Below are 14,580 nucleotides of genomic sequence, written 5' to 3'. Positions count from 1 at the left end.
CTACAATTCCCAGCACCATTTCAGATGTCTAAAAGTTTGAAGACCTGCTTTTGTAGTCCTGCTTTTGTACTTTCCTCCACATCATGCATAATTTTATACACCTCTATCAGGTTCCCCCTCACTCACTTCTTTTCTAAACTTACTGTCCCCAAATGCTGTAATATTTCCTCACAGGGCAGTTACTTAAACCTCTTGATAATTTTAGTTGCCCTTTTTGGAACCTTTTCCAGCATTACAATATCCTATTTGAGGTAAGGTGCCTAGAACTGTACACAGTTATTCCAAATGCGGTTGTACCATCTGCTGTCACAGATTACTCACATGAACAACTCACTGTGATTGGGAGTGCACTAGTAAAGTAATTCACTGTGATGACAAACTAAGCCTGCTGATCAAAACAAAAGATCCCTTCTCCCATACACCTCTTCCTCCTCTCTTTTTTACATGCTCTTATTAGTTTCAACAATAAAGATAACAAATTAAACATCAGAGTACAATGTTATGAGTACAATTTTGTGTGAATTATATATGTAAGGAAATACTACAATAGAATACATCAAATTTTCCTCAAAATAACACAAAAGTAGATTATAAGGCATCTGCCAACCAATGACAGACCAAACCCCTCCAAAGAGTAACATGCAAAAGGGGGGGTTGAATAATATGAGAGTCTCTGTTAACACAATTCAGAAAGATAAACCCTATTAAATCAGAATTTTCTTTTTTTAATTGTCCTCCAACTACTCAAATACACCGCTTTAGCCTCTCTGATAGTGCTATCTCCCATACTCTCTCCAACCAGTTATGTAAAGTAATTCAGATCCCATTTTCCAGTGGAAAGAAATTTCCATCCTAGCAGCCAACATCAAGAAGGCCACTAACTCTCTATGCAACACCCAGCAGTTACAATCACTTTCCATTGATACCAAGGCCAGCACCAGATCAGGAGATAAGTGTTGACCCACAAGATCTGAAGTACAACTAAAAAATAAATTCCAAAACAATCTAACAGGAATGCATTCCCAACATAAATGAAGGATCCCGCAGCATCGCAGCCCGGCCAGCATCAAGAGGATAAACTTTTATTAATGCAGTGGAGATTCACTGGTGTCCAATGTCATCAAAAGAATACCTTAAGAGCAACCTCTTGAATTATGGTAGAAGTGATTTTCATACCTCCTCTCTCAAGCTGTGGATATTTCCCCGATCAGCTTGGTTTTGTTTCTCAGGGGGGAAAAGGTTGTACTTTTTGGAAAAACAGGCAACAGAGCTACTTGGAAGACCAGGGACTCCCTGACCTACCTCAACAGTATGATCTGACTCAGGAACATGAGATCATGACATGAATCACTTTGATTCCCCAGTTATTTATGGTAACACAGACCTCATGCACACCCCTATATTTACTGAGGACAAATGGGGACAGCAATCTTTTAAAAAATCTTCTCATCATTGATGGGCTGTGTATGCCTGGTTTTCATCCTTGGAACAAACACTGCCCCAAATCTTTGTATGTATGTTTTAAAGGTATCTGGGTGAGGCATGGGAAGGGCATTTATCACAGTGATGTCACAGAGGCCCATGACGCATTTGAGCAGGTGTAAAAACTTTTTATGTTGAAGGCCACACTCCTTTGAGGGGTGCACAACAGTCACTCCCTTTCTGTCATTTCCCCTTTCCCCTTTGTCCCCTGCTTGAAATTAGGCTGAGGATGGCAGGTTGTCCACCCCTGCACCAGAGCATGTTTGGGGAATCTTGGGTCTCCAGATACTGCTAAACTATAACTCTTATAATCCCTGGCCATTGACCCTTGCTGGGGTTGATGGGAGTTTTAGGCAAGCAACATCAGGAGGGCCAAAGTCTCCCACACGTACACTAGAGCAACCACAATCCAACTACAGCAGTTCCACAGATGGAGATATGCACAGCTTGTAAAGTTAATTTTTAACAGGAACTGGTTCAGGTTGAAGACGTCCAAAAAGGAACTAATTCAAGTTCATGTTTACCCCTTTACAAAACAAACTCTTTTGGTTCACATTCAGTTCACAGTTCAAGTTCGTCCAAATGATCCTTGCCTTTTTTTTCCCAGCATTCAGAATGTTACAAGCTGCTGTGCTGAAGTGAAAAATATACCTAAGAAGCTAAGAAAACACCAAAGCATACACACAGTAGAATGTGAATTGTTTAATGACTTCCCCCAACAATTATGATATTTAAGCTAAAGGGCCCAAAGAGTCTAAGCGGTGGTTCCGCAACTTTTTTTCCTGTTATGAACCACTTGAAAATTGCTGAGGATGATTTTTCTGTTCTGTTGTAGCCATTGCAGAGCTTGGAAGTAACTAGTTACAAGTAACGAATTACTTGTAATTTATTACTTTTTTGAGTAACGAGTGGGTAACTTCATTACATTTTGCTGGTAATAGAATGAGTAGTAACTTCATTACTTTTGAGGAGTAATTGTAATGTTTCCAGCATTACTTTTGCGCATTACTTGGGGGGGAGCAGGGGAAGTCTTCTGCTCCTCTGATCTGTGAATAAAAATCATGTTCTTCAAATTGGGCTTCTGTGCAGCGTTGTTCTTCCTTCATGCTCTGTGGGTGCTTAGGAGGTGATGAGAGAGGAGGTGGAAAGCGAGACTGGGTAGAGAAAACAATTGTTTAAAAATTGACAGGAATGGAAGGAGAAAAGAGCTGGAGGCAATATATATATACAAAAAATATGTGTGTTGGGGTATCATCATTGCTGGGGGTGGGGTGAGGGGATGTGAGATTCTGTTATGCCATTCTGTTAATCTTATGGAAAAAAATTCTACTACCCTCTGCGTGTATGTGCTTATTTTTAATGTTGTTTTAGGCTACTTAGATGTGCAGCAGCCAAGGCCAGCACCTTGTAGGCGTATTTTTTTTAAAAAGTAACTGAAATGTAATTGTAGCGATTACTTTTGAGTAAAAGTAAAGTAATCAGTTACTTTCGGAGCAATTGTAATTGTAATGGTAATTACTACTTTTTGGGGGCCATGTAACTGTAACTGTAATTTATTACTTTTTGAAAGTAATCTTCCAAGCTCTGAGCCATTGTAATGCATGGTGCTAGATGCTGTATGATTTTTAATTGTATTTTTCCAGACACACTGTGGACCACCTCATGGACCACTGGTGGTTTGCGGACCACAATTTGTGAATCCCTGGTCTAAGGAGTAAAAACCATATGTAGGAGAATGAGCTTGAAGATGAACTAGAAATTTATAAATTATAAATAAATTGTTCAGTTCTACCCCAAAATGGACATACTTCATGTTCAGTTCACTTGGCAATTATGGGAACTATTTTCAGGTATTTTGAACTAATTCCGTGGACTTTGTTAAACCAAACTAGTTCATTCCAAGCTCTAGAGGAACTCAACAATGCAGTCTGAATGAAGGAGAAATAGGATTTTCCATAAATGGATGTGCCAGCTGGGAATTTCATCTGGATAGGTAATAATGACTCCCTTTAGGATGCACACCTTAACGTGGTGAAGGGGTTTCAGAGTGTTGAAGAAGCTGAGAGCAATGCCGTCAGGAGTCTAGACCAACAGGCTAGACTCCTAGCAGGGGTACCCATGGCGGAATGGTCAAAGCTGAGACACCAGACTAAGATGCATCCAAACTCAGTAGAAGCCAATGGTAAACCACCTCATACCACAAAAACCCTATGAACAGAGTATCCAAAATGCAACACGAGATAGTGATAGAAGATGAGACCCCCAGGTCAGAAGGCACTCACCGAGCTACTGGGGAAGAACAAAGGACAAGTACAAGTAGCGCTGTGACTAATGACGCAGCTGGGTCAAAGCTGAAAGGAAGCCCAGAGGCTGATGCGCACAGATGCGAAAGGAGAGTTCGGAGTTGTACGACAACAGGAACATGGAATGTGAGAAGCATGAACCAGGGATAGTTAGAAATTGTCAAGCAAGAAATTGAGCGTATCAACATCACAATACTTGGCGTGAGCAAATTAAAATGGACTGGAATGGGACATTTTCAATCAGGCAACTACAAAATATTTTATGCAGGAAATGAGAAATCAAGAAGAAACGGGGTTGCTTTAATAGTGAGGTGATGTAGCAAAAGCAATTAGGAGCTACAACGCAAGGACTGAGCCAGTGATATCAATGAGATTAGACGGGAAACCTATTAACATAACCATCATCCAAGTCTACGCTCCAACATCAAACGCAGAAGAAGAAGAATTGGAGAGATTTTACACAGAAGTACAGGAGGAAATTGATCACACAACAAAACAAGATATGATGATAATCATGGGGGACTGGAATGCAAAAGCAGGGAACAGAGAAGAACTAGGAATTGTGGGGAAATGGGACTTAGGTGACAGAAATGAAACAGGGGAAAGACTTACTGAATTCTGTGAAGCCAATAATTTGTTTCTTGCCAACACATTTTTTGAGCAACCAAAAAGACGACTGTACACGTGGACATCACCAGATGGTCAATACAGGAATCAAATTGATTATTGGAAACAGAAGATGGAGAAGTTCCATACTTTCTGCAAAATCAAGACCAGGAGCAGACTGCGGTACAGATCATGAACTGATCGTATCGAAAATCAGAGTAAAGCTAAAGAAGAATAACAAAGCACTCATAATGCCAAAATACAATTTAAATAACATCCCAGAAGAATATAAAGATCAAATAAGGAACAGGTTTGAGGCTTTAAACTTAGTTGACAGAGAGCCAGAAGAACTATGGACTGAAGTCAGGGACATTATCAGGGAAGAATGCAAAAAGACAATACCTCTTGTTAAAAAGAGAGAAAGACCTCAATGGATGACTGAAGAAACTCTTCAAATGGATAAAGAGAGATGGAAAGTAAAAGCAAATGGAGATAGAAACACGGTCAGAACCCTAAATGCAACTATACAACGACTAGTACGTAGGGACAAAGAAAACTATTACAATAGTTATTGTACAGAGATAGAAAAGGACAACAAAATGGGAAGAACAAGAACCCTATTCCAAAAGATTAGAGAAATGAAAGGGAAATTGAAACCACGAGTAGGGATGTTGAATAATCAACAGAGGAACACACTGACTAACCGAGATGAAATAAAAGGAAGATGGAAGCAATACACTGAAGAACTCTATACAAGAGATGACAGGATGACAGATTCATTCACGGAGGAACCATATGATGAAGAACCAGAAATGTTACACTGTGAGGCGAAAGCTGCTCTTAAAATTCTTGGAAGAAACAAATCACCAGGAACAGATAGCATACCAATAGAGTTGCTACAACCTACTGAGACTGAATCTGTCCAAATTTTGACAAAAATCTGTCAAGAAATATGGAAAACTAAACAATGGCCCACAGACTGGAAGTGTTCAATATATATCCCACTTCCAAAGAAAGGGGATCCCAGAGAATGCAATAATTATCGAACTATTTCCTTAATATCCCATGCAAGTAAAGAAATGCTCAAGATTCTACAGCAAAGGCTCTTACCATATATGGAGCGAGAAATGCCAGACATCCAAGCTGGATTTAGGAAGAGAAGAGGCACCAGAGATCATATCACAAACATATGTTGGATAATGGAACGGAGCAAGGAATTTCAGAAGAAAATCACCCTGTGCTTTATAGACTACAGCAAAGACTTTGACTGTGTAGATCATGAAAAACTATGGAATGCTTTAAAAGAAATGGGGGTGCCACAGCATCTGATTGTCCTGATGCGCAATCTATACTCTGGACAAGAGGCTACTGTCAGGGCAGAAAATGGAGACACCGATTGGTTCCCCATCAGAAAGGGTGTGAGACAGGGTTGTATTTTATTACCCTATTTGTTTAATCTGTACGCAGAACATATCATACGGAAAGCGGGATTGGACCAAGATGAAGGAGGTGTGAAAATTGGAGGGAGAAACATCAATAATTTAAGATATGCAGACGATACCATACTCTTAGCAGAAACCAGTAATGATTTGAAACGAAAGCTGAGGAAAGTTAAAGAGGAAAGCACAAAAGCCGGACTACAGCTGAACATCAAGAAGACTAAAGTAATGACAACAGAAGATTTATGTAACTTTACAGTTGACAACGAGGACATTGAACTTGTCAAGGATTATCAATACCTCGGCACAGTCCTTAACAAAAATGGAGACATTAGTCAAGAGTCCCTCCCCAGGAGGGACTTAATACTGGGAACGATCTATCGTCCCCCTGATCAAAATGCTCAGGGAGACCTTGAGATGAGATATGAAATTGAGGAAGCATCCAAACTAGGAAATGTGGTAGTAATGGGTGACTTCAACTACCCGGACATAGACTGGCTGCATATGTGTTCCAGTCATGACAAAGAAGCAAAGTTTCTAGATATTCTAAATGACTGTTCCCTAGACCAGTTGGTCATGGAACCGACCAGAGGGACGGCAACCCTGGACTTAATCCTCAGTGGGGACCGGGACCTGGTGCGAGATGTAAGTGTTGTTGAACCGATTGGGAGCAGTGACCACAGTGCTATTAAATTAAACATACATGTAACTGGCCAATTGCCAAGAAAATCCAACACGGTCACATTTGACTTCAAAAGAGGAAACTTCACAAAAATGAGGGGATTGGTAAAAAGAAAGCTGAAAAACAAAGTCCAGAGGGTCACATCACTCGAAAATGCTTGGAAGTTGTTTAAAAGCACTATATTAGAAGCTCAACTGGAGTGCATACCGCAGATCAGAAAAGGTACCGCCAGGGCCAAGAAGATGCCAGCATGGTTAACGAGCAAAGTCAAGGAAGCTCTTAGAGGCAAAAAGTCTTCCTTCAGAAAATGGAAGTCTTGTCCAAATGAAGAAAATAAAAAAGAACACAAACTCTGGCAAAAGAAATGCAAGAAGACAATAAGGGATGCTAAAAAAGAATTTGAGGAGCACATTGCTAAGAACATAAAAACCAACCACAAAAAATTCTATAAATACATTCAAAGCAGGAGACCATCTAGGGAGATGATTGGACCCTTGGATGATAAGGGAGTCAAAGGTGTACTAAAGAACGATAAGGAGATTGCAGAGAAGCTAAATGAATTCTTTGCATCTGTCTTCACAGTGGAAGATATAGGGCAGATCCCTGAACCTGAACTAACATTTGCAGGAAGGAATTCTGAGGAACTGAGACAAATAGTGGTAACGAGAGAGGAAGTTCTAAGCTTAATGGACAATATAAAAACGGACAAATCACCGGGCCCGGATGGCATCCACCCAAGAGTTCTCAAAGAACTCAAATGTGAAATTGCTGATCTGCTAACTAAAATATGTAACTTGTCCCTTGGGTCCTCCTCTGTGCCTGAGGACTGGAAAGTGGCAAATGTAACGCCAATCTTCAAAAAGGGATCCAGAGGGGATCCCGGAAATTACAGGCCAGTTAGCTTAACTTCTGTCCCTGGAAAACTGGTAGAAAGTATTATTAAAGCTAGATTAACTAAGCACATAGAAGAACAAGCCTTGCTGAAGCAGAGCCAGCATGGCTTCTGCAAGGGAAAGTCCTGTCTCAGTAACCTATTAGAATTCTTTGAGAGTGTCAACAAGCATATAGATAGAGGTGATCCAGTGGACATAGTGTACTTAGACTTTCAAAAAGCGTTTGACAAGGTACCTCACCAAAGGCTTCTGAGGAAGCTTAGCAGTCATGGAATAAGAGGAGAGGTCCTCTTATGGATAAGGAATTGGTTAAGAAGCAGAAAGCAGAGAGTAGGAATAAACTGACAGTTCTCCCAATGGAGGGCTGTAGAAAGTGGAGTCCCTCAAGGATCGGTATTGGGACCTGTACTTTTCAACTTGTTCATTAATGACCTAGAATTAGGACTGAGCAGTGAAGTGGCCAAGTTTGCTGACGACACTAAATTGTTCAGGGTTGTTAAAACAAAAAGGGATTGCGAAGAGCTCCAAAAAGACCTCCAAATTGAGTGAATGGGCGGGAAAATGGCAAATGCAATTCAATATAAACAAGTGTAAAATTATGCATATTGGAGCAAAAAATCTTAATTTCACATATACGCTCATGGGGTCTGAACTGGCGGTGACCGACCAGGAGAGAGACCTCGGGGTTGTAGTGGACAGCACGATGAAAATGTCGACCCAGTGTGCGGCAGCTGTGAAAAAGGCAAATTCCATGCTAGAGATAATTAGGAAAGGTATTGAAAATAAAACAATCGATATCATAATGCTGTTGTATAAATCTATGGTGCGGCCGCATTTGGAATACTGTGTACAGTTCTGGTCGCCTCATCTCAAAAAGGATATTATAGAGTTGGAAAAGGTTCAGAAGAGGGCAACCAGAATGATCAAGGGGATGGAGCGACTCCCTTACAAGGAAAGGTTGCAGCATTTGGGGCTTTTTAGTTTAGAGAAAAGGAGGGTCAGAGGAGACATGACAGAAGTGTATAAAATTATGCATGGCATTGAGAAAGTGGATAGAGAAAAGTTCTTCTCCCTCTCTCATAATACTAGAACTCGTGGACATTCAAAGCAGCTGAATGTTGGAAGATTCAGGACAGACAAAAGGAAGTACTTCTTTACTCAGCGCATAGTTAAACTATGGAATTTGCTCCCACAAGATGCAGTAATGGCCACCAGCTTGGATGGCTTTAAAAGAAGATTAGACAAATTCATGGAGGACAGGGCTATCAATGGCTACTAGCCGTGATGGCTGTGCTCTGCCACCCTAGTCAGAGGCAGCATGCTTCTGAAAACCAGTTGCTGGAAGCCTCAGGAGGGGAGAGTGTTCTTGCACTCGGGTCCTGCTTGCGGGCTTCCCCCAGGCACCTGGTTGGCCACTGTGAGAACAGGATGCTGGACTAGATGGGCCACTGGCCTGATCCAGCAGGCTCTTCTTATGTTCTTATGTTCTTAAGAAATCAGAAGAAGGCTAGGACTGGGGAGGGCAGCTGTGAGAGAACTAGAAAAGGTCCTCAAATGCCAAGATGTATCACTGAACACCAAAGTCAGGATCATTCAGACCATGGTATTCCCGATCTCTATGTATGGATGTGAAAGTTGGACAGTGAAAAAGGCAGATAAGAGAAAAATCAACTCATTTGAAATGTGGTGCTGGAGGAGAGCTTTGCGGATACTATGGGTGTATAATTGGGTGTTAGAACAAAGTAAACCAGAACTGTCACTAGAAGCTGAAATGATGAAACTGAGGTTATCATACTTTGGACACATCATGAGAAGACATGATTCACTAGAAAAGACAATAATGCTGGGAAAAAGAGATGCTCTTGGAGGTCGCTGATTCATAGGGTCGCCATAAGTTGTAATCTACTTGAAGGCACATAACAACAGGTAATAATGATGTATGTGTTGCTCACTTTGGGGGGCATGTAAGGGTCTTGGTAGGAAAGGAACAAAACAAACATTTTAAAATGAACAGAAAAACAGTGTGGGTGAATTCAAAACAGTTCAGTTGGCAAGACCTCTATGAGCCTTTGGATAACTAGTTACAGACCCAACCTACTTTGTGCGAGCAGGTGGCTCTTGTGATAGTTATGACCATATGGGACCTCCCTACAGACAAGTGGAGTTTCAGTTGGACACTGTGTGATGTATGGTGATCAGATGCATTGAAGGAGCACATCAGCAATTTTTTGAAATAAAGGGTAAATACACTCAAGAGTATTATTTATTTATTTTCATCACCAATTTATGTAGTGCTTCAAACAGTATCATAAAGAAAAGAGAGAGGCACACTTCCCATTGACTTTATAATCAAAATTGCTATTTAGTTTATTTGTCTGCCTTTGAGGTTAAAGATAAAAACCCGAAATATTTTGATTATGACCTATGACCTGGGAGACCAGGGTTTGAATCCCCACATAGCCATGAAGCTCACTGGGTGACCTTGGGCCAGCACTGCCTCTTAGCCTCATGAAAACCCTATTCATAAGGTCGCCATAAGTCGGAATCGACTTGAAGGCAGTACATTTACATTTTAAAATGGACAATCACAACCCTTCCAAAAATTCCTCCATCAAGCCCAGAAAACCTTGGCTGAACTAGCTCAACTCTTGAGAAACGTATCCAGTCTTGATTTTGAGGGGGGAAAGGCATCAATGGTGAAAGTCTGCTTCTCCCTACTGAGTAAGGGCACAAGTTAGTCAAAGCTAAACATGTTTCATTCTCACTAATCTCAGTTAAGCATGCAATTAACCCTCCCATTGAAATCAATGAGACTTCAAAGTGCTTCACTGTGGCTGAACTGTGACCTAATTCACTTTCAGTCACTCAAGTGGAAGGAGCTATGCTATGACTGTGTAAATCCTTTATCAAAATCTGGTTGATCACCTATTTGGGATAAATATGTGTTCATGTAATTAAAAAAAACACACAGTATGCACAGAACCAAGGACAGAATTCAGGCTGCTGTTCAGGGCATTTCCATCCACCCTTTGCAAACTTGACGCCAATGCACACTACCCAGAGGTCTTAATTAGGTTCATATTGCACAACACATAGTGTTTATTAAACACAAAGAGTCAATAATTATGGCCCTTCCCATCTTCCATTCTAGGGTTCACAAGCTATTTAAAGAGATACAATCAAACCAAACCAATGTATTCTTCATGTATTCTCCCCACAAGAACGGGTTTTTTTTCCAGGAGCAGAACCTGTGATTGACAAGGCACTAGGATTTAAATAGTAGCTTCACATAATTTCATGTGACTAATTTCCCCCAACTTCTAAAAAATAATCTGTTGCTTCCTGCATCTAGATTAGTAACTGTGGCTGTGTACACACCATACATTTAAAGCACACCCCCAAGAATCCCAAAAACTCTACTTTGTTCAGGGTGCTGGGAATTGCAGCTCTGTGAAGGGTAAACTACAGTTCCCAGTATTCTTGGGTGGGTGGGGAATGTGCTTTCAATGTGATTTAAATGTATGGCATGTACACAGCCTGTATGCCACATCTGGGAGAGAAGGAAAGAGAAGTGGGCAAGTAACCACAGTGGGGGGAGGTAGGAGATACAGTTTCTACTATGGTTTCTGCAGATCCTTACTACTGCTGCTGCTGTAAACACTTCCCCTTGACAACAAGGACTTCTTATAGCTCTGATCAGAGAACACTTTAGAGTAGTGTACACTGGGCATTGAGAGAGAGCTGGTTCTACTAAATAGCTGCACTGAAGCCTCTCAGTCTTTAAAGTGAGTTGTTTTACTCCTCATATTATTTACTTATTGATTTCATTTTTATCCTGCCTCTCCACTGAGTTCACGGTGACATACAGGGTCCACCATATACCCCACATTTTACCCTTGCAACAAGCCTTGTTTTGATGAGAGACAGCAAGATCAAGATCAGCACTGAACTTCATGACCAAATGAGACTTCCAGGTCCTAGTTCAACACAACTACTAATTAGAGATTTACCCACCCCCACCCCCATTATTTCAGAAACCACTAGTTATGTCCATGGGGCAAAATTCCAGGCTAACCATCTTTTCAGCTTTCAGAATATATAATCTTTTAAATTTATTCTAGAACTCTACATATCAAGAATTCATTCAAAACTCTCACACAACTATGTGTTTATATATCTAGCCTCCTTATTAAGCCTTCTTATTTTTGTATTAAATCTGACGCACACCAACTAAAATGGGAGACATTGAATTTCCATATTTTTGTATTAATTATTGCAAATGTAATGTCTGCACTCATTATCCATTTGAATGAGATCAAACATTTTTGCTAAAACAATAATACAAATTACAACTCAAATCTACTGTGAATTTGCTTTGGTTTTGATTTGTTATAGTTGGTAATGAGATCCAATTTACTGTGACCAAGAGTCATTCTTTTTTCATCCCTGTGTATATTGCTATTGTTTTCCATTGGCACATCATCCGAAAAACCATAGGAATCAGAAACTGTGGTCCTTGTTTCACTATTTATTGGCTTAGTAGGCTTGTTACTGAGATCTAGGTTGCTGTATCCATGAGCTGCTGGTTTTCCATTCTTCTGTATTTTGCTTACATTGTCCATAGTTTGAAAAGTATAGGGGAACTTTTTGTTTCCTTTTATTCCAATATTCTCAGTCAGAAACTGCAAATCATGCCCATTTTTTGTGCTGTTGTCATCTAGTATTGGTGAAGATATTGACAGCAAAGATGACTTAAATCTCAGTAGATTAGATGCATCATTGAATTGGGACTTTAATTTAGCTGATGCACTGCAGCTAGAGTCTGGCAGCTCCCTGGACTGGTATTTCAAGTCACTAAGCCCCAGTAAGCCTGAAGTATTCTTTCTTGTTTCACTGGTAGTTAATTCTTTCTTTTCACAGGGCGCATTAGAAGTTGATGAATTTAGATATGGAGATCTCTTTATGCTTATTATGCTTGAGTTGGAGAGACTACTGGAGGGGCTTGTGGTCTCACTCATCTCATTAAGTTGAACATGCTTTAAAACTGGCTCAAGTTTCTGCACGAATCTGTGAGGAGAGGGTGTGGACTTTTCAACAGTGAGGATGCTGAGTTTATGCACAGATCTAGATTCAGCATATATGCATCGGAACTCTCTGTCAAAATCCTCAATAATTTTACCTCTGAAGTGTGTAACCAGGCCAGTGTGGACTTGGCTGCACAGCCATGTAAAACTGAAAAGGAAAGGATTCAGAGACAACATGAATCACCAACATATTAAGTCACTCTAATTTCAAATATTTATTTATTTTGATACTATGGAAGTAGTGCATGAAAATAATGGGTGGAACAGTTTGAAGATCACTGTTTCAGGATGAGTTCACAAATATGAGGTTCATTGGGTAATAACTGAAGCAGAGCTTGGAAAAGTTACTTTTTTGAACTACATATGAACATAAGAAGAGCCTGCTGGATCAGGCCAGTGGCCCATCTAGTCCAGCATCCTGTTCTCACAGTGGCCAACTACAACTCCCATCAGCCCAATCCAGTGGCCATGCTGGCTGGGGCTAATGGGAGTTGCAGCTCAAAAAAGTAACTTTTCCAAGCTCTGAACTTAAGCTATTATTTGAACATGCAAACAAGCTGTTTCAGATACATTGTTACAGTTCATGATTTCTACAATATCGTAGCAAACATGAAGGACAAGCTGGGAAGTAAGTATTTGGTGGTGGGGTTGTCATATATTCATTAGAAAAAGACCTTAAGGCAAGGGTCATTCCAGCAACACCAGGATTCCCTACGTTTACACTTGGTTTGTTCCCTAGCCTACATTTTGAGGAAGGATTACTGAAACAAGGCTGCCCCTCCCACTTGGCAACTGGAGGTGGTGCTGTGTTGGCAGCATATTTTACAGAAGTGACTGCTGCTGCTGTATTTACCTTGCTAGCTCCAATATGGATCACTGCTCTGAAACAGGGGTTGAAGCAAAGGTGGGATGTTTGCCACAGAATGTGAATCATCCTTTACCAGGATCTACTCCTAGAGTTTATTTTCAGTGCTAAGGACCAGCCCCGGAGCATGAAAAAAGCAACTGAGTGTTTGTGAACATATGTAAAGGCCTTTCTCTTCAACATGGGTTACCAAAGTTAATCTCTACACATTTGAGTTTAAAAATTAATTTCCAAGCATAGAAGGCAAGATGTCTAAGCAGGCTTGACTTCCGTGTTCTCCTTCAAAGAAGGATCCAGGTCTGCTCTGCCATTGGGGTCTCTGCCATTGGGGTTATGGTGGAAAGCAACTTGGAGTTTAGGATGGGGCATTTTCACAATGGCAACGCCCTGTCAGCGACGCTCACTCTGTCTCTTCTCTGCTGAGACAGAGAAGGCAAAGGTTGTGCTTTTGGCTTGCTGTTCCCATTGGTTCTTTCCTGCTGCTGAATCTAATTAGTTATCAGAGTACTGTTGTGATATGCTGCTTATTTTATTGTGTTCTTATTTTGTTTTATTATTTACTTCTGTATAATGCATTTTTAAAAAATTGTTAGCCACCTTGAAGAACTTTTTAGAGCAAAATATTGAAAGATGTTTAAACAAAGAAACCTCTTCTCTTAGATATTTACCACTGGTCTGGGACAACATACAATTAATCCCACCAGTCCTGTCTGGGTGAGTGGACTAGTGGATCGAGGCGAGATGTGAGGCGGGTGTAGATTAGCAGTGGCAGTTGCTGCCTCTTTTAACTGGGGCTCATTGAGAAGCAAGGAGGAGAGTTAGTGAACTCCCAACAGGGTGACATTGGAGGATGGAACTTCTGAACTTTTAATAATTATGTAGAAGAGAGAACATCAGGAGCTGCAGGTTCTGACCCCTGCATGGCAAGTTGCTGCATGGCAAGTTGCAATTGCTAAAATATTATCTTCTACAAAACTATTAAAAGTACAGGAGGCTTGTCCCCTTTTACTTATTTGGAATGAGGAAATGAGTAAAAGGAGTCTGGGTAGAATCGGTGAAAAGGTGCAACTAATCCCAGCAACCCAAGGATCCAGAGAGTGAGGGAAATTCAGTATTGCATCAATGATGTCTAGTGCAATAAAATATTCTGTTCCTAAATGCCCTTGACAACAATTGGCATGACTGCCAAGTTATATATATATCCACACACCAAATATTTCCTCCTA

At 40.6% G+C, this 14,580-nt stretch overlaps 1 protein-coding gene across 1 annotated transcript in view; it reads right to left on the bottom strand.

The window, feature by feature from the left end:
* Positions 1–9,687: 9,687 nt before the first annotated feature.
* Positions 9,688–14,580, bottom strand: part of FAM83C (family with sequence similarity 83 member C) — a 36,756-nt gene continuing 31,863 nt past the window's right edge. The window contains exon 5 of the mRNA XM_061631771.1: positions 9,688–12,637. Within this exon, the coding sequence (XP_061487755.1) occupies positions 11,752–12,637 (886 nt within the window). The 3' untranslated portion in view covers positions 9,688–11,751. The remainder of the gene's footprint in view (positions 12,638–14,580) is intronic.

The sequence above is a fragment of the Rhineura floridana genome, chromosome 6 (assembly GCF_030035675.1).
Source record: "Rhineura floridana isolate rRhiFlo1 chromosome 6, rRhiFlo1.hap2, whole genome shotgun sequence".
Classification (NCBI taxonomy): domain Eukaryota; kingdom Metazoa; phylum Chordata; class Lepidosauria; order Squamata; family Rhineuridae; genus Rhineura; species Rhineura floridana.
The sequence above is the reverse complement of the archived record's forward strand: the minus strand, read 5'-3'. Positions and strand labels throughout refer to the sequence as shown.